The sequence below is a fragment of the Limulus polyphemus genome, unplaced genomic scaffold (genome assembly GCF_000517525.1).
Source record: "Limulus polyphemus unplaced genomic scaffold, Limulus_polyphemus-2.1.2 Scaffold109, whole genome shotgun sequence".
Lineage (NCBI taxonomy): Eukaryota > Metazoa > Arthropoda > Merostomata > Xiphosura > Limulidae > Limulus > Limulus polyphemus.
Genome location: NW_013665719.1, coordinates 880,241 through 906,854, shown reverse-complemented (window position 1 = coordinate 906,854; position 26,614 = coordinate 880,241). Strand labels below are relative to the sequence as shown.

General features: G+C 33.0%; 1 protein-coding gene across 4 annotated transcripts in view; it reads left to right on the top strand.

Moving 5' to 3' along the window:
- Positions 1-26,614, top strand: part of LOC106471054 (hemicentin-1-like) — a 180,579-nt gene that overhangs the window by 112,661 nt on the left and 41,304 nt on the right. For all 4 annotated transcript variants that reach the window (XM_022400539.1, XM_022400544.1, XM_022400535.1 and 1 more), the window contains exon 2: positions 23,438-23,773. In XM_022400539.1, coding sequence (XP_022256247.1) covers positions 23,438-23,773 — 336 coding nt within the window. The remainder of the gene's footprint in view (positions 1-23,437; positions 23,774-26,614) is intronic.

The following is a 26,614-nucleotide window of genomic DNA, read 5'->3' as shown; positions in this document are numbered from 1 at the left end:
GTACCTGGAGGTAAAAAGAGACCGACCGAACACTCGAAATCATGGCTTGTATTGAAACTGAGCACATAAAATTACAACCAAGCAACTTAGCTGAAATATGGATGACATTATACAATCATAAGTTGATGAAAGTTTGAATCGTTTGTATAAAAACAGAAAATACAATATCCTAATAGAATTTACAACTTATGTTTTTATTTTATGTGATAATATATGGACCTTATGATAAATAGATCATTTAGTTCCAATTACTAATTGTTTGTGACTTCTGCGTGTGGCCCCCCAGTGGTACAGCGGTATGTCTGCGGACTTACAACGCTAGAATCCGGGTTTCGATACCCGTGGTGGGCAGAGCACAGATAGCCCTTGTGTAGCTTTGTGCATAATTAAAAAAACAAACAATTCTGCGTGTGTTATGTACCACCTGTTAGCTTCCACAATTATTTCAGATAGTGTACCATAATTTGTAACTTTCCTATTAGACTGTAATCTTTATAGATCGTATCATTTTGTTTCGTTGATAAAATTATAAACATTTTCGATTAAAGTGTAGTTTATTACACTGTATACTTTGTTTCTTTTATACGCTTATAAACTTAACAATCGATGTGTTCGAAGGGAAACGAAGTTTAACAATAAAAAGGATTACGACACTTATGCTGAACTACATTGTTTATTTATATCAGGAAAGATGCAGATAAACGTTTCGGAATCCTGCAGTTTCCATCTCCTCAGTATCTAACACAAAAGATAAAGTTAAGTAACCCCCGTGCTTCCTCTATACGTCAATATAGTGAAGAAACAGTACACGAACTTAACTTATCAAATTTCAATATCTTCCGTAAGGCCAACGCTGATCTGGAATTATTGATTAAAGACATCCTCCACATCAAATAGTATTCTCCAGCATTGAATAACATGCAGTCTTCATTTAAATTGCAAATTCTTTAATATGGACAGCATTTTTTATTGTTACTCCTTTCTATGTGTTTTAGTTTTGGTTAAATTATCGTTAATGTAGCAATGTATTTTAGCATTTACTTAGGATTGATGTAAATTATTTATATTTTGCTTCAGATACTGAAGATGTAATCTGTAGAATTCCTAAACGTTTAACTGCGTTCCTTTCTGTTATAAATAAACAACGTTGTTCGTCATAAGTGTCACTATCCATTTTATTGCCAGTTATAAACTTTTCTTATTTGGCTAATTTTAAACATGGTATCGACTTATTTCTTTTACTAGGTTTTGAACCTTTCCATCCCTCTTCTGTAGCTCAGCGGCAAGTTGGAGGCTTGCAACTCTAATAATCGGGTTTCGATACCTGCAGTGGGTAGATCAAAGATAGCCCATTGCATATTTTTATGCTTAACAACAAACAAACAAACATTTATTAGGCTGTAATTTTCATACACTATATTTACTTGTTACATGAATGGAATAATGGCACCTTATAACGGTCTTGGTATTTATTTTTACAAGCTTATAATAAACGAATCATTCTGCTTTACAACATTTTAGTGTAGTTTATATATTTAGATTTCTGTTAACGTTTAAGGTAGCTCCATTAATTATGTTTCATAAAACTCTCTTAAATATAAAATATTTACCAAGAAAGTACCATTAGTAGGAGAAAGATAATAAGATATATATAATAACACTTGCGTAATAATATAATTTAACCGCCTCTATCAACAATTCCGTTGCATATTTGCTGTAACCATAAAATAATGAATATCTATCTATCTTATCTACTTGTCTATCTATCTATCTGACAAGAGCCAGGACAACTGCTTGAACTTGAAGGACAATTAGTAATCGTACAGACGAATAGTAGTGTTATTATACTAGTTATTCTATCCTCTAACAATTATCTACGTTCAAGTTTCTTCAAGTTGACAGGGTAATTGACAACTTTACAGCACTGTCTTACTTCCTGGCAAACACATGACGTGAGTTTTGTTAGAAAGAGCAAGACCAACAGTTACGTTGCTGTTCATACAATGGGCTGCCGTTTCACTACGAGGATATTTATCATTCTTGATAATTTGTTTTTATTTTTCTTTCACATCCTTCCTATAAAAATTTGCCACTATTTTTTTGATGCAGTAGTTACATTTGTAAATATACTCCCTCTGCTATTATACTGTACTTTGTATAATATACATATATATTATTTATATATATAATAAAGCTAAAATCAAAACAATTCAAAAGATCGAAAATTAAGAATTAAAGATATAGATTAGGATGCGTTACAATCTATAATAATAAAAGGACGTGTCTCTGTGTGTGTGTGACTGTCATAACTCCAAGAGGAAAGAACCTATAAACCTGAAATTTTGCACACATATTAAATTGACCCTGAGGGCGTGCATCTGTTAATAATACTTATCCATATGCGTAGGCATCTTTTTATGAGGCAAGTTAGGGGAAAAACATATAGGAAAAAATATGTGGCTACCATATATCCAAGAGGAAAGAGCCTAGAAAACTGAAATTTTGCACCTATACTAAGTGGAACTTGAGGGTGTATACCTGGATATTACTTATCAGATCTACGTACGTACGCGCATGCGCATCTTTATAATGAGGCAAGCTAGCGAAAAACCACATAGGAAAGAATATGTGACTTTCATAGCACCAAGAGCAAAGAACCTAGAAACCTAAAGTTTTGAACCCATACTAAGGGGACCCTGAGGGGTTTTACCTGGGTATTATTACTTACCTACGTGCATGCGCATGCGTACCTTTTTATGCGAAAAAACACATAGAAAACATTTGATTGCCATAGCTCCAAGAGGAAAGAATCTAGAAACCTGAAATTTTGCACCCATACAAAGTGGACCCTGAGAGTCTACACCTGTGTTTTATTACTTATTTTATCCATATGCGTGTGCTCATGTGCATTTTTTTTAATAAGGCAAGCTAGCGAAAACCACATAAAAAGGAAGTGGTTCCTTATATTACAAATTATAGACATAAATCACAGACAGACACGCACGCACGCGCGTGTGCAAGTTTTTTTTGTAATGAAACAATCTAGCGAAAACCTACATAGAAAGGAAGTGTTTTCTTATATAACAACTTCTAATATATAGAAAAGTCAGTGCGTTTTAAAAACAACGCGTCCCAACAATGGCTTTTATATCATGTTGCTTAGCTTATACATGAAATGTATAAACTACAATAGTTATTTCATTTTATTTGGAACATTGCCATAAAGTTTAGTTGCTTGATACAAATATCTTTTTATCTATTATAGGAAATTCTAAGTTCCCAAGTCTTTACCAAATATATTTAATGTTTTATAAGTATATAATTTACGTATCTGTAATATATTTGAATTTTTAAGATGGTATATATTTTTGTAGCTGTACCATAACTCTTAAACTCTCAACAGGTTATATCATACTGTTGGATAGAACCTAAACCAGATAATACATACGTGTTAAATACCTTGTAATAACAGAATATTTCAAACGATACCTCTTATTCCATTTTATATAGTTTTAAAAAGTTATTGTGACATTGTTTTGAAAAGCTTTTGAGGTATCAAAAACAGAATATACGTTCAGTTATCATCCTAATTAATAAAATAATTGTAGTATTCTATGTTCAAATTTTTACTATACACGAAATTAGAATTTAATATAACAAATATTGAATCTAAAATTTTTATAAATATTTCTGTAACTACGTTTAAATAATTTTGATTTAACTCATAATAAAGTCCCCGGTGGGACAGTAGTAAGTTTACGGATGTACAACACTAAAATCAGGGGTTCTATTCTCCTCGGTGGACACAGCAGACAGCTCGATGTGTCTTTCCTATGAAAACACACATATATCCTGATAATAAAGCAACTGATTTTAGATTATTTAGATCACTTTCACAGATTTTGGGTCTGGCATGACCTTCTCGTTAGGGCACTCTACTCGCAACCTGACGGTCGGTTTCGAATCTCCGTCCCTCCCCTCGCTCTTTTAGCCATGGGGGTGTTATAATGTGACGGTAAATCCTACTATTCGTGGGAGTTAGTGGTGGGTGATGTTGACTATCTGCCTTCCATCTAGTTTTTCACTGCTAAGTTAGCGACGGCTAGCACAGATAGCTCTCGTGTAGCTTTGCACGAAATTCAAAACAAACAAACAAATAATCACAGCTTTCTTTAAGTGTTGGTATAACGACACAATACTTTAAAATGTCTGGAAAAATTCTTTTGATCTTAACAGATTAACTGAATTTCAGGTGTAATTTTATATTTTTTTCTGCAGTTTTTCAAATAATTTATAATTTTCATAATTCCATATTCATAAGCTGGTGTTAAATATATTCAATTTATAGTTATATAATTTTTCTACAACAGACGTTCCTAGATCTACTTAATGTTAATCATCTCTCAATTAGACAGTTATGTGTATTTTAAGGAAGTTATCATCAGGTGAAGTCTTCGAATAAGTGTCTGCGTGACGAAGTGTCCTCGAAGAAAGGTTATAGTAACACGAAGCGGTTCTCTCAAATGTTGCTGGAATCATTCATTACGGCACCTGTAAGTTGGGTTGACTTTTCTAGAAAGCATGTACTCTCCTGGAAGTTCTAAAACACTGATTCCGTTATAACATGCACAGGTTCTATTTTACGTAAAATTCTTCTGAAACCCACGTGTTATACTTTATTCAACAATATTCTATTATTTACGTATTTTACTTCATGTAATATTATTTACAAATGCACAAGTTCTACTCAAAGAAATATTGTTTTAAACGCATGTGTTTTACTTTACGTAATGTTATTCTAATTTCGAATTTGGGAGCATGACTTTTAGCCACTCTATATACACTTCTATAACATTACTTTGTTACATTTATAGAATATTCGCAAAATTTCAACTGCAGCCCAATACATTAAAAAGTCAGCAGCCTGTGATGTAACTTTCTTTTGACTAAAAAAAAGAAAATCGAGAGATTGATATCTCACTAATCAACATTTTTATTAATTTTTGTTCAAGTTTATAAAATAGTTTAGTTTTACACAGATGTATAAATATTGCCCTTATCCACGCCATTATAAGTAAGGTCTTAATGAAAATATTTTGTACACACGTCAGTGGTTGACTGTTTGCGATATTTGCATATATAGTCCCAATAATATTCACTTGACTCAGATATGTTTGCTACTTTGTTTCAGAGCTCTGTTCATTACGTTGAATAGAGCCCCGAATTTTAGCATTGTATGTCCGTAAACTAACTTACCACTGTCCCACTGTGGGACAACTTCAGTCAGCTTGAAGATTTAGGTCAGTACAAAATCCATATACCATGCTAACAATGTTAAAAAACAACTCTCGATGGGTGTACTTGTTGTAAATAAATAAGTTTAAAAAAATATTAAACATCAAAAGCAGTTAGATTTAACAAAATAATATATATAAAAAATTAATAGCGTAATACTCACAAAGTAAACAGACACATCTTCACAAATTTAACAATGAAATCAGAGGAAGAAAATCATAAAATTCAACAAAATTTGAAGGTATTAAAATGATAATGGAAACATTAATTTAATGTATTTTTTATATATACTTGCAAAGGAAAGTACAAGTAAAAATTGTTGTAACTATTAAATCTAGATGAATTAGATGAAATACAATATATTTTGAGTTAATGACATTAAATTAGGGCTCTCTGTCAACTATTAATACGCTTAATGGCTCGAACTATGACCTATATTACCAAAAAATAAAATAAAAATTCAGAAACTCACAATACTGTTATATTTAATACACGCAGATATATTCATGTACAGTTAAAAATATGAGCAATGCTATACAACAAACAGAAACGTTAGCCTTACTTGGTTTCCATTAAACCAGCTATTATATTTTACTTATAAAAACGCCAGCCTTACTTAACTTCCATTAACTTAACCAAGTTGACATTTTATTGACAGAAAAGTTAGCCTTACTTGAGTTCCATTAACTAAATCCATTTATATTTCTTACTAACAGAAAGGTTACGCATACTCGAGTTCCCTAGACTAATCTGTTTATATCTACCTTACATAAATTTAATTCACACAATAGAATGAGCGATTTGAACAAGTGAGTAAAGCTACCAACCATTGTATTTTACATTATCAGTGTAGACGTCACTTTTATGAAGAAAAAAGAAACATGATAAATTTTAGACGAGATAAAACTTGTAAAAAAGTTCAAACGTTGGGACATGAATAAAGTTTTCACAACTTCTCGACATGTTTAATGACAGTCTAGATTTGTGATGAGAAGTCAGCAGGATTTCTATAGAACAAAAACAGCTTGATAAAGGAGGAGAAGAATTCCAGAAGTAGAAGATAAACAACAAATGTTGGAAAATTCAGTGAAAGCAGAGAGACAAATTGTAAGCTTTGATTTCGACTTTGTCAGATTATCTACATTTTGAATCAGAAAACGGCTTTTCTTTTATCATTAAAAAAGTTACGTAACTATGGGAGGTAAGGTTACATTGAAATAATATATCTCTTGTTCAACGTATAGTTAATGATCAACAAAAAGAATTGAATTGAATAAGTTACACACAAAACATTTGAGGATTATTTCACACATGACAAAAACTACATTTTCTCTAGAAATCCTAATCTTTACCGATCCATCTAATAACATGATAAGGTCTTTAAAGAAGCTTTCTCTGATATCTTAACCAAGGTGATGAAGGTTTTCTCCTCAAAGTATCAGATATAATGTATTAATAATAGACAAGTAGGTAGTCCTAACACTACCTATATTTATTGTTTTATTATTTGTTTATTGTTACGCCCAAAGCTATACAATTTATTATTTTTTGTCTGCCAAAAGTGGGTATCGAAATTACATTTTTAGCGTGTACGCCCTCAGACTTACCATTGAGCCAGTTACACTAACCATTTACACTAAAGGTCTGTCAGTCGTCACCAAAAAACTAAGTCTAGAATTTTACTAGAGCTACTCCTTACACTAAGACTTGTCAATACTTATCAAAATAACAAATCAGGAATTTTTCTGTAGCTATTCCTTAGATTAATGCTAGTTATTGTACTAATGGTTTGTCAGCACTCACCTAGAGAAAAAGTAGGAATTGTACTAAAACTAGTCTTTACATAAACAGTTTGTCAGCACTCCTCTAAAGAACGAAGTGGGAATTTCACTAAAACTAGTCTTTACATAAGCAGTTTGTCAGCACTCCTCTAAAGAACAAAGTGGAAATTTTACTAAAGGTAAAAAACAAACAAATGTAATGTTTAAGTGTTACTTCTAAAAGCTCCAAAATCACATCTAGTTTCTCACTACTATCTAACTCTTTGAGATTCGTAACCGTGAAGTTCGGTGTTTTTTTTTGTCTTTTTTTACGGAGATAACCATCTGTATTTAGACTTTATGAAGTTATCAGAAATATATGATTTAACTTAATGAATGTATAGTGAAGTTATTAGTTATTACTTTTGCATAATGAATATGTTTGTTAAGATAAACAATCGATAAACAATTTTCATGTATTAAAAATATTAAACTATTTATCCTTAAGCTAGTTGATGCGAGTAAAACCTTAAAGCTAAACTAATTACTGTTGAGGAATAACAACAAATACTGGTCACTTGTTGTTGTTTTCAATCAGCTCGGAAGTACATATACATATGTATATAGTTAAATTTGCTATGATTAATATGCAGCTTTTTAGGTTAGATTGGAAAGTTTGCGAAGCACCAGCAGCACAGCGTTCCTAAGTAAGACTAAAGACCTTGCGAAGCACGTGTAGTTCAAGTTTATAATTATTACTACTCTGCCTAGGTAAGGCTGGAAAGCTTGAAAAATAAGTGTAGTTCAGATTTAGTATGATTAGCATGTAATTTCTTATATAAGACTAGGAAGTTCGCAAAATTCGTATAGCTCAAGTTTAGTATAACTGAGAGGCAGTTTTCTATGCAAGACTGAAAAGTTTCATAGATATTTCAGTCCTCCAGAAGGTTCGGGTTGTCCCTGTGGTATAGCTAGGGCTTTCAGAGTACAATACCAAAAATATTATCTTCAGTTTAATCTCTAGGTGCATTATAAGAGTGACAGTCAATCCCATAGCACGGATGGTGTGGTAGTAGGGTGCTGGTGATTTGTTGCTTCCTCTCAGGTCTGTAGTTCAAAATTAAGGATATCCGAAGATAGCTTTAGTATCTTTGTCATAGATACAAAATACAAATATAACACAGTTCCCTAGAAACATTGTAAATGTAAAAGATAAAATCCACCGATGCTTACATATAGCTGCGCGTGCTTAACGTTCTTAGTATGTCATTCTAGAAGTAGCCTCTCTTTCCTTATTTCATCTTCTTTTCTGGAGTGTCGTATGCTCGAGCTGTTAGCCAGTGAAGACGTGCAGCACCATCATTTTGCTTAGCACTAGTGGAGCGTGTTTTTTCAAGTTGTTGTTTCACAAGATGTTGAAGAGACTCTCCAACCAACCATAAGGATGTAATCTAACATAGAACGTGAGTTACTATTGAGATCTCACAGACCCAGTAACTCATTCGGCTATATATTTGAGTCTTATTAACAGCTTGTAATCGCGTTTCAGAGTATACAGTCGCTTAGAGTAAACCTATAAAAGCCACGAAATAATGAAAAATGTATTTACTGAAACAATTAACGCACACTCTGTATGTCTCTAATGAATTTTCACTGTTTTCAAGTATGTAAGATCTTCAGGTTACTCACCATTTACTGGATTGTATTATTATTATTTTTATTATAAAAAATACATATATATATCTTTAAACAGTTCAACTTTTTCTCTTGTATTGATCTTTGCTATGTTTTTGTTAAACACTTTGGAACTAAAACTGTATTTTCTAAAAAACCATAATGTGTCAGTTTGTTTATTTGAGAGCAAAGCCACATTGGACTATCTGCTGTGTCCACGACGGGAAATCGAACCCCTGATTATAGCGTTGTAAGTATGTAGATATACCGCTGCTACACTAGGGTACAATGTGTCAGTGTTAGCTAATTATGGATATTTGTTACCTTCAATATACATTTTACTATAAAAAACAAAATCTATATAAATTTTGTTCTGTTATCCAATAATAACACAGTGGCCAGCATTTCTGATCTGTATAATCTCTTGTTTGTAAACATTATATAGAACATAAACCTTTACCCATATTATATGACTGTAAAATATCAAAAGTACTAGCTTATACAAGCAAAAACATTAGAGTTTCATTGTGATCGCCCTTAACATGACTGTAACAAATCATGTTTATTATTTTCCGATTACTCTAGCTGAACGTTCGCTATAAGAAAACTTAGTAAATTAATTGAGTCCTCTAACTCAAGGTTCGCTATAAGGAAACATGGTTATTTACTGAATATTTTGACTCAAGGCTGGTTATAAGAAAATATGGTTATTATCTGATTCCTCTAACTTAAAATTTGCTATAAAAAACATAGTAATTTTATTGAGTCCTCTGACTCAAGGATCGCTATAAGAAAACTTGGTATATTCATTGAATATTCTGACTCAAGGTTGAATCTAATAAAACATGATTATTCACCGAATCTTATAATTCGAGACCTACTGTAAGAAAACACGGTTAGTTATTCAATCTTCTGATTCAATGTTGGTTTTAAAAACATGATTGTTCACTGACTATTCTGACTCAGTGTTGGCTGTAAAGAATGGTGACTTTTTTTGCTTGTCCTCTGACTCATTGTAGGCTATAAAAAGTCATGGTTACTACATCGTGCTTTCTGTAATTCTTAATCAAAATCTGAAAATGCTTCACGTCTTTTAAACTTCTGATGCCTACCAACTTTCATTAAGTAAAAATTAAAGACTGGCATAAAGAAAATTTATTATTAGAAAATAATGAACTGACCTATTTGCGATAGTGCTTTCAATGAAATATGACGGGTGCTGGGAACAGATTATCAGTGGATCTTAAAGGTCGTATTTTGTTGTCCAGACGTGTAATTAACGAAAGCAGCTGTGTATTAAAAGAACCAGCAAGGCCTATTGTTGTTCAGATAGGGTTTGCGTTGAATTTGTAAATTTGCTCTGTAATTACTCGCCTTCCATCTTCCCTGAATTTTAAGTAATTCAACGTCAAGAGAAATATCACTGTTTCCTGGAACACTGTCGCATACAACCAAACTGAACACTCCTCTCTCTATATATATACATGCATAATACATCGTAGGCTTTCTCGAACACCCTCGCATACGACCATGTTGAAGACATATATATATATATATATATATATGTGTGTGTGTGTGTGAGTAATACGTCATACAAATAAGACTCGTATACACGAACAATACTTTACTTTTCGTTTCGTTTATTTTTATTTAACTTAAGTTTTTTTTATCTTTCAATCAAATTAATATTCAAATTTTAAAACACCTTTAACAAAGAGAAAAACAAAATCATCTTAAGAACTCATCACATCCGTGGCTTTGTGTGTAACGTTATCTTAACGGAACATAATTTCAGTGGCCTCGTGCGTAACGTCATCTTAAGAACATCACTTTCGTGGCTTTGTGGTAACGTTATCTTAACGGAACATTTTCAGTGGCCTCGTGCGTAACGTCATCTTAAAGAAACATCACTTTCGTGGCCTTGTGCATAACATTATTTTAACGGAACATCACTTCAGTGGCCTCGTGCGTAACGTTTATATATAAACGAATTTTAATAACAAAATAATCCGATGGATATCCAACTTTTTAACCAATCGAACTGCAACAGTTAAAATAAATAACACTCTATCCAATACATTTAACATCACCGCAGGAGTACCACAAGGGTCTGTTTAATCAACAATATTTTACATACTGTTTATAAATAGCATACCCTTCTCCGACTTAATATACAGTTATTTTTCACAATATGCAGACGACATAGCCGTATGGAGTGTATCGTACAATCCACTAATAGCAGGCAACAGAGTCCAAAAATCCTTAAATGCAATCCTAAACTGGTGTAACGTCTGGCGAGTCTTTCTGAACCCCACAGCTTAAACAAACACTACAAAATCATTAACAAAAGTAAAATTTAAACTAGATAATGACGAAAAAAGCTATGCCCCATACGAAATTTCTAGGAATAACATTTGACACACGACTCTCGTGGACTCAACGCTTTAAAAACATTAACAAATCCATTAGTAAAAGAATTAACCATTTAAAACTCATATCAGGAAACGATAAAGGATGCATATCTAATACTTAGATAAGAAATTTTTGGGTCCAGGCTTCAGGCTAAGAACTTACTTTCTCCAGGGACATCATTTTACTGGTACAGAAATCGTGAGAATCACTTTATACTATACTTTTTGCAAGAAGTTTCACTGGTTTATTGCAACAATAATGCTGAATTGATACCAATGCTAGAAACGACAGTCTATGAACCAAGTGAGTGACGATTGTTCATTGATTCTTCCAAAAAAAGTCTAAAAGGTCTTCTCCTTCACAATGGTAACATATATGCATCTGCTCATATTGCAAATTCGGTTCACTTGAAGGAAACGTACGAAAAGCTCGAACTTCTTGTTAATAAGGTCAAATAAAAAAGAACACGGTTGGCTACCTTGTGGAGACTTAAAAGTCCCTTGTATCTTGTTGGGTCAACAATACGGTTATACAAAGTTTCCATGTATTTTGTGTGAATGGGACAGCAGAGCACGAAATCACCATTGGATAAAGAAACAATGGCCACGCGGAGTAAGTCTGATACCAGGATCAAAAAACATTGAATGTGAAAGTTTGGTATACACAAAGAAAGTCCTATTACCTCCAATTCACATAAAACTGGGCTTGATGAAGAAGTACGTAAAGACCTTAGATAAAGATGGCGACTGTTTCAAGTATCTATTTCAGCAATTTCCAGCTCTTTCAGAAGCGATACTTAAAGAATGGAATTTTGTTGGGCCTCAGGCTAGAAAACTGACTTTGAAAGAACAATGATTAAAGTTGAAAAAGAAGCGTGGATTGCTTTTAAAGATGTTACTGACAATTTTTTAGGAAACAAGAAGGACTCAAATTACGAAGATATTGTCACTAACGTGCTCGATAAATTCAAATAGTTGGGTTGTAATATGAGCTTGAAAGCTCATTTCTTACGCTCACATAATGACGTCAGCGAAGAACAAGGGGAAAGGTTTCATCAAGAGATCAGGGAAATCGAGAGGAGGTATCAGGGAAGGTGGAACATCAGCATGATGACTGATTACTGATGACTGATGCTCCAGACTCAATACATAAAAGAAAGACCACAACACGTAGTTTGAGACTAAAAGACGTAAATTTCACACAAAATAATCAGGATGAATGAGGATCCATATTTGTTTGACATTAATCTTCTTCCCTTTTTTCAGTTTATTTGTACTTTTGTTAACAAACATAATAATAAAAAATGTTTACTGTAGTAAACGAAATAATAATTTGATCTAAATAAGAGTTTCTTTTTCTTCCCGATTTGCAAAATTATTTTCGAAATCTGCGTAGCTGAGTTATGAAAAATCCGTTATGAAAACCAAAACAACTTTGCAGGCCTACGTTATTAGTATTATCTATCGGATCATAATAACACGTCTAAGATTGGGTTTGACTCTACATACAAAATGTTTAATATTTAATACTAAAAACTGGTAGAAACTGGTAAAAATACTCGAAACTCTCAAATGTATCAAAATATTTACGAGTTACAAAAGCTATATAGTGTCCAAAGATGTAACCAGTCACACAGAAAATATTAGAAGCCAGAAAAAGAAGTTTTTTAGATTAAAGAAAAATATATATTATCATGCACATATGTTTTCGATCACTTATGAATTAGAAGACAGATTGTTTCAAAATATATTTAAAGAGTTGAACATTTCACTGGTGATTTAAGTGAAATGTTCATAAATGTATAATAAATCTGAGCTTTCCTATCGTTATTCTATTTATTTTCTTTAACTTTACAATAATGAAGAGAATCCAAGAAAATATTTCTATGAAAAGGTTTGCCCGAAGCAACGACAGATCAAAAACATGTGTCATATGCACATGAAATATTTTTATTGTTTTGTGTTCTTGAAATCGAAAAGAAAATATCATCTTTTTTTTGCCGATTTTAAAATATATTTAACACTTAAAGTGTAAAACTATATGTCTGCTTTTGACTATGTGTATATAATATCAATATCTAATGCTTTTATTGAACGGTCACTTTAAAAAATTAAAAGCTTTTGAAATTTAGTGAATACCATTAATCTTTCGTTTTTGAACAATAGGATAGACTATCCAAAAAATTTAGCGAATAAAATGAACATTTTTTATGCTTTTTTTCTCATATCAAAGTATCTTGATTGAAAAGAAAGTTTTGATCAAGATATTAATTTTGCAGTTCTCGTTTTTTATTACAATGTCTCACTTTTGCTAAAGTTTAATGGCGCCTTATCAATGCGGTAAGACTTAAAAATGTCTCGTGACATTCTGTATGAAAAAACTTGCTACGTCGACTGTTAGTTTTACGAGAACTGCTCGAATTCTTCTCAATCATTAATAAAGATTTAAGGATAATTCTAAAATTTGGTAGAAACAAAAAGAATCAGAGTCATTCCTTGGCGATACTAAGTTGGGAGCTACAATATCTCTAACGTGTTGCCTTCATGCTGTTGTTGATCTATAAATAAACATCACAAAAGGAGACATATCCTGATTTATACAATCCGCTTGTTTAATTCTGTCAGATAGGAAAGTGAAAATGGAAAAGTAGTAATTACTGTTACAAAAAAGAATACCTCCTCACAAAATCCACTAGCACCAAGTTCCCAAAGTCATAAACCTGGATAGGCTTCTTTCTCGCACAAGTTTAGCGTTTTGGCTAAATTTGCAACTACTTAAATTCAAGGAATTGTAGCTTTATCATAAACAATCCCTTCATTAAACACGTTATTTCTATACACATCTTTTTTGAGATCATAGTACTTTAAATCTTTAGCCTAGCCGTTTAAAATAAAGATTTCCGCCAGACTTTAAATCTGTTTTCCAGCCGTTTAAACATGTCATTTTCTCTTTTGACGAATTACTGGTCAGACTATGACAGCCTAACGGTATGATTGTAGGTGTAAAATTTAGTAACTTATTTCTTCCTTATCGTAAAGTAATTTCGGAGCCAACCAGCCGGTTTCGAAATCGTGCGATGCCACAAAATATTCTCCCGCACTTTAAGCTGTAGGTGCGTTGTAAGAGAGATAGTAAATCGCTTAGCGTTGATGGAGAGTGCTGCTGATTGGTAGTTCAGAATTAAGGACGACGGCAGACAGTTTTAGTAGCATTTCCATAAATACAAAATTCAAATATGTTTGCTTCTCGAATAATTCTCTACGTCAAATAATAATAAACTCAAACCCAGAGCTCTAACACAGGACCAATCCGCTCTCAACGTGGAACTTTTACAAAGTTTTAAAGTGAGTATTTTAATCGTCTCCCGGTGGGACGGCAGAAAGTTTGCGGATTTGCAACACTAAAATCCGGGGTTCAATTCCTCGCGGTGACAGCAAGTAGACCAATGTGGCTTTGCTGTTAAACAAAGCAGTAACCAACATATATTTTAATCAGGTTTCTTTGTTTGATTCTTTGAAATGAAGGGTTCACTTATTACTTTCATTTTATATCAAAATCCTATTAGAATAGACTTTCAAAAAGTGAGTACAAACTGGTTAAAATTGCTGGATGCAAATTTCTCATGTGCTTGAGTTTATTTATCTTTTGAAGCAAAAAAGAAACAGTTATGAGTCAAACAGTTTAATCAATTGAGCCAATTAAGGCACATCCAAAGAAAGAATAATAAATAATCAGCCCCTGTAACATTTTCTATCACCTGTTTTTTGACGGAAACATTACGTTATGCTGTCACATATATAATCACTTAGGGCAGATCGACAAGAATAGAAGGAACACCAGTTTCTATTCGTGTGAAACCATAATTAAAATTTATGGGGTATATGTGATTTTAAGGACAAGCCATGAGGTGCAGCATTAGGTATATCTTAATCTAAAAGAAGCAATGAACACTATGAAATACCACAAAATGTAATCGATATTTAAAATTGAACAAATAGTGGTGCAAGATAATACATTTCTTATTTTATCTCATGAGTATATCATTTTTTGTAAAACTTCAAATCATAGTCAGATTGAAAGAAGAAAAATATATTTTATGAAAATAAAACTGAGACACTTCAGTTCATAGGAGAGGCCATCGCCATACAATGTATTAAGTAAAGTAAGCTTTCCAAGAGACTCTATTATACTATGAACGTATTCAAAGTTGAAGCACCTGAATAATTTCATTTCTCATCATTTTGTATAATTGAAATAAGATCCCAAGTGGCAGAGCGGTATGTCTGCAGATTTATAACGCTAAAATACGGGTTTCGATACCTCTGGTGGGCAGAGCACAGGTAGCTCATTGTGTAGCTTTGTGCTTATTTACAATCAAACAACGAATAAAATGAAATAAGAAACGGGCTTTAAGTATTAATCCTGTTACAATATATTTTGAGTTTACATATGCTAAATTATTTATTTATTTTTTCAAAGTAAGATTTTTCCTATTTCAAAATTATCCTCAATTCACTTTCTTCTTTCTTGAAAACAAATCTTTAATGTTTCAGATCTATCTTAAACTTATAAGAGATAATAATACCGAAGGTACTAGCTTTATAAAAGTATCATTATAAGCCAGTAAATATCGTTCTTCCAGAGATATTTATCTCAAAATGCAAAGGCAAAATTTCATGTGCTACAGAATATTATCCTATATGATTTACAATGGATGTACAGAAGACAAAATTTTAGATATTTCTCTACATGTAACTTGCGACGCAACATGTTCTCAGATGTAACTTATAAAGAAACTTATTTCTAGACCTAACTTGAGGTCTAACCTGTTTCTAGATATAGTCAGCGGTACATCATATTTCTAGATGAAACCTATTGTTTAACATCGACTCATTTTTCGGAAAACGTTGACTTTCTGGTTTGTTGTATCCACCAGTTGGACGTCACATTTTGCGAAACGTGACCTTTCACTTCCCGAATGTTCTTAAAATGTAACTTATTTCTAGACCTAACTGTTTTTAAATATAGTAAGTGGTGTATCCTGTTTCTAAATGAAACCTATTGTTTAACATGTTTTAAGATGTAACTTAAATATTGCCGATATTAATAGCCCCTATACCAGCCGGCCTGATTGACTCTGGTATTAGGCAAAAGGCCTCGTCGACACTGAATACGGCAGATATAGTGTTGTTTACATATTATAGCATACTCTTCTTTACTTTCACTCATAAATTCATAGAAATTTTAGTTCTCTGATTTAATTTATCTTCTACCTGCGCATTGTCTTCTGTGCAGGCATCTGGTTTATCTCAGGTAGTATCTGGGCGTTGCGTTTTGAAACGCGACCTGACACATCTCAAGTGTTCTCTGACATTATTGACTTTCTGGTTTATCGTATCCACCAGTTGGACGTCACATTTTGCGAAACGTGACCTTTCACTGCCCGAATGTTCTTTACTATCATTGGTTGTCTGGTTTATCTCATCCGCCACGTGCAAATTACACATTGTGACTCTCCAAACTCAGCGGCATCTTTAGTCTCAACTTCTACCGAGCTCTGGTATTCTAAAGTGACGTCGGTGAATCATTTACTTTGGGAAGATTAATTGCTCATGCTCGGTTTATCAAATTCCCTTCTGCTAAGGCGAAACTCACCTGTCGCACTAACGAACGTGTGTGTCACAAACAGCTCACAAAATACGGTAGTTTCATGTTATCAGAATGCCAAATAACAGTGTGTTATGTTGTTCGAAAATTAGACAACTTCACAAAAATCCCAGATCACTGCTTCTCTCTTTTCTGCAATATACGTTTAAGTTTGTTGATAAAATCACGAGCCTTTAATTCGAGAATGCTCCTTGATAAAAGTAGTTTAGTTAGCAACATGATTATTAACTATATAAAATCAGATATAAAACATCGATACATATTTTATTCTTCCAAGACTGCAAAACTGTTTTTAAATAGGTTAGTTTCGATTCCCATCAGAGCAGAAGCTACGTACATTGACGTTTATTGGTTCAAATTGAACTCTTAACTCAAGTAATGGTTTCTACTACTATTTACACAAACCATAATGATAAATGTTCATAAAAATAAATAAAATCTCCGTAATATGTTGAAGGTTTCTCTACGCTTATTTCTTTCTTAAGTAACTGTTATGAAGGAAGAAAGAAATATTTCTTATCTATGGAAAAACATTAAAACTATCTTAAGCTAAAACAAAAGGAAATCCTCAATAGCCGTGGCTGTAATTAGATCTCAAATCGATCAATAGATGTAGCTATGAACCAAATGTTTGTACTTGAAAAAAACAAACTCAGAGCCATTCTAGAAGCCGCTATGTCGCAGCTAAATATCAAACAAACTTAATGTTTTCCATGGATCTTCTGGTTGGGGTGTCATATGTTTATACAAACATGTTAATAAAAGTAAGTGAGATGTCTGGAATTTGTATTCTAAAATACACTGAGGCTCTGGCAGCAATTCTATACAACGGATGAAGCCTAGAAATTTCAGAGAAAGCATACAGTTTTTGTAAGTTTATGAGGTGAACTGAATATATAGAAAACGTATATAAGTTTTAAGCTTATTATTGTGCGTAATATGGGACTTTTCACTATAAGTCATAAACTTATTGCTGTGGATCATTTAGGACGTTTTCTGTGTAAATTGTAAGCCTATTAATGTGGATCATCTAGAACATTTGCTGTATAAATTCTAGTGTTATTAGTGTATATCATGTAGGATGTTTACTTGTAAATCGTAAGTTTATTACTGTAGATCACCTAGGACGTTTCCTATGCAAGTCGTAAGCTTATTACTGTAGATCACCTAGGACGTTTTCTATGCAAGTCGTAAGCTTATTACTGTAGATCAACTAGGACGTTTTCTGTGCAAGTCATAATCTTATTACTGCGCATAATACAGGGTGATCACTGTGTAAGTTAGAGGTTTATTAGTGTGAATTATATGCCATTTTTATGTGTAAGTCTTAAGATTATTAGTGTGTATAATCTAGGACGCTTATTGTGTAAGCTGTAATCTTAAGAGTGTATTATCTAGGACGTTTACTGTTTAATTAGACCGTAAGTTTATTAATGTAGATTTTCTAGGATTATTACTGAGTAGTCGTAGGGTTATCAGTGTGTATCATCTAGGATAATAGTTAGGGCAGGTGTTCAGACACATGCGCTTATTGGCTGTCTCAGGGATAGAGACGATGACGTCCACGAAGTGAATCCAAAAGGCGCGTTGCTAGGCCTTCAAGATAGGCGGAAGTTGTTATGCCGCCATGACAACGGAAGTTGTCCAGAGAGCATTGTCAAGACCACGAAGTGGCACCAGAAGGCGTGAAAGTAGTTCGCGAGCGAACCATTAGAGGGTGACAACGTGTCATCAACTTTATAGTAACAATCAAAGTCTTAAAATCAATAATTTAATCTGATTTGTATAACATTATTTTTACAGTTCCCTTTATAAGTAAAACATTAACTATGCTATTTTAATCTTGTCAGCTTTATAGTTACCACTTATAATATGTCATACAAAGACGGTTAATAATGTTGCTATAGTTGTTATACTGAGGATAATGTTAGCATAGTTCGTAGTATCATCGATTAATTAATAGTTTTTTACCTTATTTGCATAGCATACTTTTTTAATTATCCATCACTCTATGTATAAAACATTTTACTAATTCATTAGTTCTAAAGTTTTTGCTTCTTTCTTTAACTAGCATGACATACTTTTTGCTGTTTCTGGAGCTGGATATATTATCACATTTAATGTACTGATTATAGTTGTTGCTTCTATATCTAATCATACTTTTTTGCAATTTCTGAAGAGGACGGGTTTTTCGTGATAACACCTCTAAATATCATGCAGTGGTTTAACAAACAATTTTACCGTTTCACTAGCTTGGCTTTATAGTTTAAATATGCTATTCCTCTACCCATATAACTATGATTTTTATTGTTCTTGACAATATATTTAATTTTACATATGTTACTTTATAGTTTTCACTTACACATTTTTTCAAAGACCGACAGTGCATCTATGAACAGATGGTGTTATTATTATAAGGTTTTAAAAAGGATAATGTTACTTTAGATGGACAGTGTTACTATAGTTATGTAGTATTTTAGCACAGTTGCTAATACTATAGCCAATAATTTACCTTATATACTTTCACAATTATCGTTCTGAAAAGGACACTTATTTAAATATTATGTTTACCTCTATAAGTTGAACACTAAAGTATGAAGGATCTATGTTCAACAATTATTACTGTGGAAAATCTTTGTCGAGAGCTTGTTTTTACTGAAACTAACAGCATATAAGTGTTCTTTACATTTCTATCTGAAAGTCATTAACCTAACCATTTTGCTACAACTAAATCTAATGAATGAATGACTTACTGTTTAACCAATCACTTTACTATTACAGAAATTATTTAAAATAGAAATACTTACTATTTTCTTCAGAATATTCACTTGAAGTACAAACCGTGCTATACAAATAAAATTAACAAAACTTTGCGGTTTTAGAGTACAGATATAAACAAACTTTCTTCTGCAGGGGTGTGTTACCGAACTTTCTAATTGTAGACCTTTTAAAGCTATTGACTTTTTAAAATATCTCGTTTTGTGATAAACCTTTAGATGTCAGCAAACTTGAAACTAGATCACGTCAACTATTTTCAGTAAGATAAGAAAGTACGTCTATTGCTCCCTGTGGTGCCACTTTGTGACCCTGGCAACTTTTCTCTTTGGACAACTTCCGTTGTTATGGCGGCCTAGCAACGCGCCCTATAGTTACTCTTCGTGGACATTATCGTCACTACTCCTTTACCCTGAGACAGACGGTCAGTGTGTGTGTGTCTGAACACCTGCCATAACTACTTAGGAAGTTTTCTATAAAACTCGTCATCTTATTACTGTGCATAATATAGGACGTTTGCTGTGTAAGTCGTAAGCTTATAAGTGTATTACAGTATTTCCTTTAATTTAGTGCCATGGGTACAGATGATGCTTCAGTGTGCATCAGGGATGCTAATTAGTGTCTTCAGCAAAACAAACATACATGTATATTTTAGTTTTATTTTCGATAAATTTCTTTTAAAAAATAACAAATGGAAAGCAGGTTAACTTAGCTTCACTACCTAGTTTTTATAATTTTATTAATTAACATTTCTATTAAAATGAGACATTTATTATATTTTTTCTCGCAGGAACCCTTTTTAGAACGTCTAAAACATGTTTTAATGAAAAAATACAGAGACTGGTTGTGTTATATTAAAACAATTTTGAAGACACACTACGTCATTACAGTTCATATCGCTATGTTATGTCATACTCCACCTGACGATCGTACATTTTGACAATAGCCCTACAGGGTAGTTTCTATTGCAAAAAGCTCCATCGTAAGACTGCCATGTCCAAATTACACCCAAGCCTTCCTGTAAATACAATGGATATTCATGTAATGGAAATTCTAAATCTTTGTGATATTAGTGTATGAATATTTTGAGTCAGAAAGGGCAGTTACACCTTTCCCCAAAACGATCAATTATCCTTTGTATCACGTTATCTACGTCACGCCAAGTAATGCCAAAATGTAGTTCTGATACATTCCGTTCGACCGCGACTTTACAATGGCTCTCACTTGACTTGATGATTTGTATAAACACACTATTTTATATAATAATAATAATTTATAATGTTCTTGTAAAGAATATACAGTTAAAATTTTACAAAAATCATCATTGACAATGTGTTTCAATAGTGTCCTTAAATTTCTCTTGAGATTTATAAACCACACAAAGGTTTAAATCTCCAGACTAGGTTTCGTCTTGTTTTATCGAAAAGACCAGAAGTACTTGATGGTGAAAGAAACTGGTACTGCTAAATCACATCTGTTAACATCCAGATGTAGCTCACGATAATCCTGAAGATAGTTTTTAATGTAACACTTAAACTAAACCGAAAAAAAAAAAACATCGTTGATTCTGAAATCCGTCGAAGAGAAAAAAAGAAAATAAACCTGGGAGAGTTTACTTTTGTTTTACAAAATTAGAAAAATAAATTGTTGTCTACAAACTTTGTAATTTCATTCTCGTGGTATTTACTCGTTTTGTGAGCGAGTGTTTCAAAAAGACATATTCGTTCTGAAAATAAGAAAATTGAATAAAGTAGAAACAGTGATGAAACGCTAATGCAATTGTTACGCCTCCAGTTTTTTTTAAACAAAAGCCTTCGAGAGAGTTGAACGTAAACAAGTTACAGAACAAAAAGTAAAGGAACCAGCCATCATCGGCACGACTTTTCTTTCTTTACTTGCTTGGAAGTTACAATAGAGCCTGATTCGAGTTATGCCTTTCTTTCTGTTATTAGGGACGGTAGGAAGCTCGATTATCAAAGCACTTATTATATTCTGCATTCTCTGAATAAAAATTAAAATGGTGACACCTTTGGGTAATTTCGGAGCCAATTATTTTATCAACACTTTAGAAAAGTTCCAGATACTTTTTTTCAAAATCTTCGAAACTAAAGGTGTTTACAATTAAATAATAAATTATAATTTAGGCAATTTCCTAAAAATATTAAAAACAAAATCCATTTTACTAAAATTGAACTTATCCCCACGGTGCAACAGCAGTAAGTCTTCGGATCTGCAAAGCTATAATTAAAGGTTCGATTCTCATTGGTGAGAACAATAAATAACCTTATGTGGTTTTGCCATAATAAAACATATACACACATTTTGGAATTAAGAAGGATAAGAACAAGTTTTTCTTATTTTTATTTCCTATTAGTATTTGAGGACATTAAATACTTTTCTCTTGTTTCTGCTTGCTGTTAATTGTCTTAAAATAAAAATCATTTTCTTCTGTTTTTATTTGTCGTTAGTTTTTTCAGGAAATAATTTTATTTTCTTGTTTTTACTTCCTGTTAGTATTTCAGGATATAAGACCTTTTCTTTTGTTTCTACTTTCTGTTAATTTTCTTAAGATAAAAAATGACTTTCTTTTGTTTTTATTTCTCGTTAGTGTTTTTCCAGCCTTTAATTTCTGGCCCGGCATAGCCAGGTGGTTAAGGCACTCGACTCATAATCTGAGGGTCGCGGGTTTGAATCCCTATCCCACCAAACATGCTCATGGGGGCGTTATAATGTCACGGTCAATCCCATTATTCACTGGTAAAAGAGTAACTCAAGAGTTGGTTGTGGGTGGTGATGACTAGCTGTCTTCCCTCTAGTCTTTTACTGCTAAATTAGGGACGGCTAACGCAGATAACCTTCGTCTAGCTTTGGGCAAAATTCAAAAAGAACAAACTATAATTTCTTCTCTTGTTTTTACTTCCGTGCTAGTTTGTCCGGATATAAAAAGTTTTATTTTGTCTATATTTCTCATTAGTTTTTTTCAGAATAAAAAGGCTCTCTCGTTTCCACTTTCTCAATTTTTACAGAATATAAAATGTTTTTCTCACACTTTTATTTTTTGCTCGGTTTTGGTGGACCAGCAGTAGGTCTATAGACTTCAATGCTAAAGTCTGAGATTCGATTCCCCGAGGTTAACACAGCAAATAGTCTAATTTAGGGGTTTGTTATAAGGAAAAAACACAGACACTTACAACATGAAAAAGTTTTCTAATGATTTCATTTCTTCCTTTTTTTCATGTTAGTTTTGGAAGATATAGAGGATGTTTTCTCTTTTATTATTTTGATGATATAAAAAGTTTTTTATTAGTTCTAATTATAGTTAATTAATGAACACACAAACACTATTTATCTTATAATTAATTATTGTTAACTGGTAAAGATACAAACCAATGTTTTTCTTATTTCAGCTTTTTTTTTTCTGAGGTAGATACAAACAAGTTTTTTCATATTTTAGTGGGACGATCGTCGCTCTATTGGTTACAAGGGTCAATGGTCCGGTCACTGTTGCTACAAAATGACGTTCAACATTTTGAGATCGTGTTATAAACTTGACGGTTAAAATCCCACTATTCGATTAGAGTAGTCCAAAAGTTGGAGGTTGATACTTTTAACTAGCTCCCTACCCTCTTGTCTACCAGCTTAAAATAACATATATATACTTTTGCTCAAACATTCGAAACAACAAACGTTTACTCTAATTATTTTCAACAGATGAAGATAAAGTCTTTTCTAAGTTTAGTTATTGTTAACTGATAAAGTTACATGTAAGATATTTTTCTTAGAATGGCAATGGCAGTAAAGTATGGGATATATACTCAATAACGTATTATATTAATTTTATTTTCACATTTCAGCTTCCATTCTGTACACTGCAGTTGTACGAGGCAAAGTGGCTCTTCCATGTGACATCTCATCCCCCTCCGCCGACGACTCCGCAGCTCTCATTCTCTGGTACAAGGATGACTCGGCTCAACCCATCTATACTCTGGACGCCCGGCGGGGTAGCGTGGATCACGCCCACCAGTCTTCCATCCCTGAGCTGGAGAGTCGTGCTTACTTTAACATGATCAACAGGCCAGCATTTCTTCAGCTGGACCCCGTGAAGGAAGATGACGCAGGAGAGTATCGGTGTCGGGTTGACTTCCATAAAGCCCGGACTGTGAACACCGTCATTACTCTGAAAGTCATAGGTATACCGCGATTTTACTGAAATGTTCTTACTCAATTTTAACAGAAGAAAATATATTTAATATTTTATGTTTACTTGGACTTGAATAGCTATTTTATTATACATAGGTTTGCAAGTGAAATTACAACCAGCTCTAAGTACTTACACAATGTATAATAATGTTTATCTCGAAATTTTCCATGATACCTGGACAAAACGTATTTATACGTTATAGACTGAAGATAAAACCTAAATAATCAGTTGTTTAGTGTTATTTGTGTAAACTAACAATTTCGAAAAATCTGCTGGTAAACTAAACACTTTTGTTTATCCTTATCTTAACCACTCTTTTCAATAATACACGTACTTAATAACCACTATAATCCTTCTCGTAACTACCCCTGTAAGTCCGCTTCGTATCCATCCTTCTAAGTCTGTGATTTGTGATTCGTACTCGTTTCTGCTCTCGTAAATCCTATTGCTAAACACATTTATGAATCCTACTTCTAACTATTCTTGTGAATTCTACTCATAATTTCTCATGTAAATCATCTTTGTAATGCTCTTGTGAATCACACTCTTAGTCACTCCTCTAAATTATCTCCGTGACAACTCCTGTAAAGCCTCCTTATAACCACTTTTGTTAATTCTACTGCTAATCATTCTTGTGAATCCTATATGTAACCACTCTTGTGAGTGATACTCAAAATCACGCTTTTGTATAATATTCGCAATTACTCCTGTAAATCCCATTCCTGAAATAACTCTCCTGAATCCTACTCATTACCACTTCTCTGAATCTATACATGTAACCATTCTTATAAATCCCTCTTGTACTGAAGCAAGTAAATCATTTCATTTTCACTCCTGTAAATTCTACTCGTAAAAACACCTCTAAATTGTATTTTTAACGATTATTATAAATATTACTGGTATACGCCGTTGTGAATTTAAGTTGTAACAACGTTTGTAAATTCTACTCATAACTACTCCTGTAATCGCTACTATAAATCCTCCAGGCTGGCCATTGTGCACCCTACTGGAAGTCACTCGTTGGAATCCTGCACATAACCACTCTTGTGAAATATATTCTTATTCACTCATGTAAATGTTTCTCGTAACCACTCTTGTAAAACTCACTCTAAGTCATTCATATTAATTACATTCGTAAATGCTCCTGTAAATCCTACCAATAATCACTTTTGTAAATCCTATTCGTAACCACTTTTCTGAATCCTACTCGTAACCACTCATGTATGTCCTTCTCGTAACTAATCTTGTATATTCAACGCGAAACCACTCTTCTGAATCTTACTTGTTCACACTTTTTTGAATACTCTTGAAAATCCCACTTTTAGCTACTCCAATAAATACTTCTTATTGTCACTTCTATAAATAATCATCGTAACTACTGTTGTGAATCCTACTCTTAATCACGCTTTTAAATCCACTCGGAGTAAATTCTTCTCATAATCACTCCTATACATCATGATAACCAATTTTGTAATTCATACTAGTAACCACTCTTGTGAATTCTACTTTTTCATAATCACTGTTGTAAATACTACTTGAAGCACTATTGTGACTAATACTACTAGTTACTTCTGTAAGTTCTAGTAGAAACCACTCTTGTGAATCCTAGTCGAACCACTCTTGTGACTAATACTACTAGTTACTCTGTAAATCCTAGTAAAAACCACTCTTGTAAATCTATCCGTAACCACTGTAGTGAGTCCTAATAGTAAACAAGCCTGTAAATCCCTTCTGTTGCCACTTTAGGAAATTCGATGCGTTACTACTTTTGTGAATTGTACTCATATCCACTTTCGTGAATGCTACTCGTAACCAGTTATGTGCGTTTTTCTCATAACAACACTTGTAAATACGAACAGTAATCACTTCTGCAAATCGTTCTCATAAACACTTTTTATATGTTAATTGTAACCTATCTCTCACATCCTACCCATAACAACTTTTGTGAATTCTACTCATGATCACTCCTGTAAATTCCACTCGCTGTTACTGCTATAGATCTTATTTGTAGTCACTCCTGTAATTTCAACTAGTAGCTGCTCCTGTGAATCGTATTCGTAACAACTTTTCTGGATCCTACTCGTAATCTTTGTCTGTTTATTTGTAGTTAGGCACAATGTTATACAATGTATCCACCAGTGGTATCGAAACCCAGATTTATCATTATAAGCCTCCAGATTTACATTTATGCCATTGAGGGGTGGCTATTCGTAATCACTCATGTAAATCTTGCTGGTAAACCTTATTGTGAAAGCGACTGATCACCTTCCTCGCGAATCCTGTTCATAATCACCCTTCTGAATTCTAATCTTAGTTACTTGTGTAAATCCTAATCGTTGGTGCTCCTGTAAATCATCGTTTTAAAAAGCTTTTAAGTCGTACTAGTAATCACTCCAGTAAATATCATTCGTATTCATTCCTGTAAATTTACTCGTAATCATTCCTTTAAATCATCTTTATAACGATTTTTGTAAATACTTCTCGTAGTCATTCCGTTATATTCTATTCGTAACTGCTTTTTCCTAACAATTTGGATGGTTTTTATATTGAGTTGCCTTAGGATGTTGTGGAGACAGTAAAATTAAGTGAGTTTAAGAGAAAACTTGATAACTATATGAATGATAAAGGCTGGCTTTAATATATTTTAATTTATTTAGTTAATAGTTTTAGTTTAGGTTAGAGGGTGGAACAGCCGAGATGGATCAGTAGATCCCTTCTTGTCCCAAAACATTATGTTATGTTAAAGGTAATGGTTATGAGTAGGATTCACAAAAGGGACTAAGAGTTGGACTAACTGGTGTGATTAAGAGTATGAATCAAAGGATGGTTA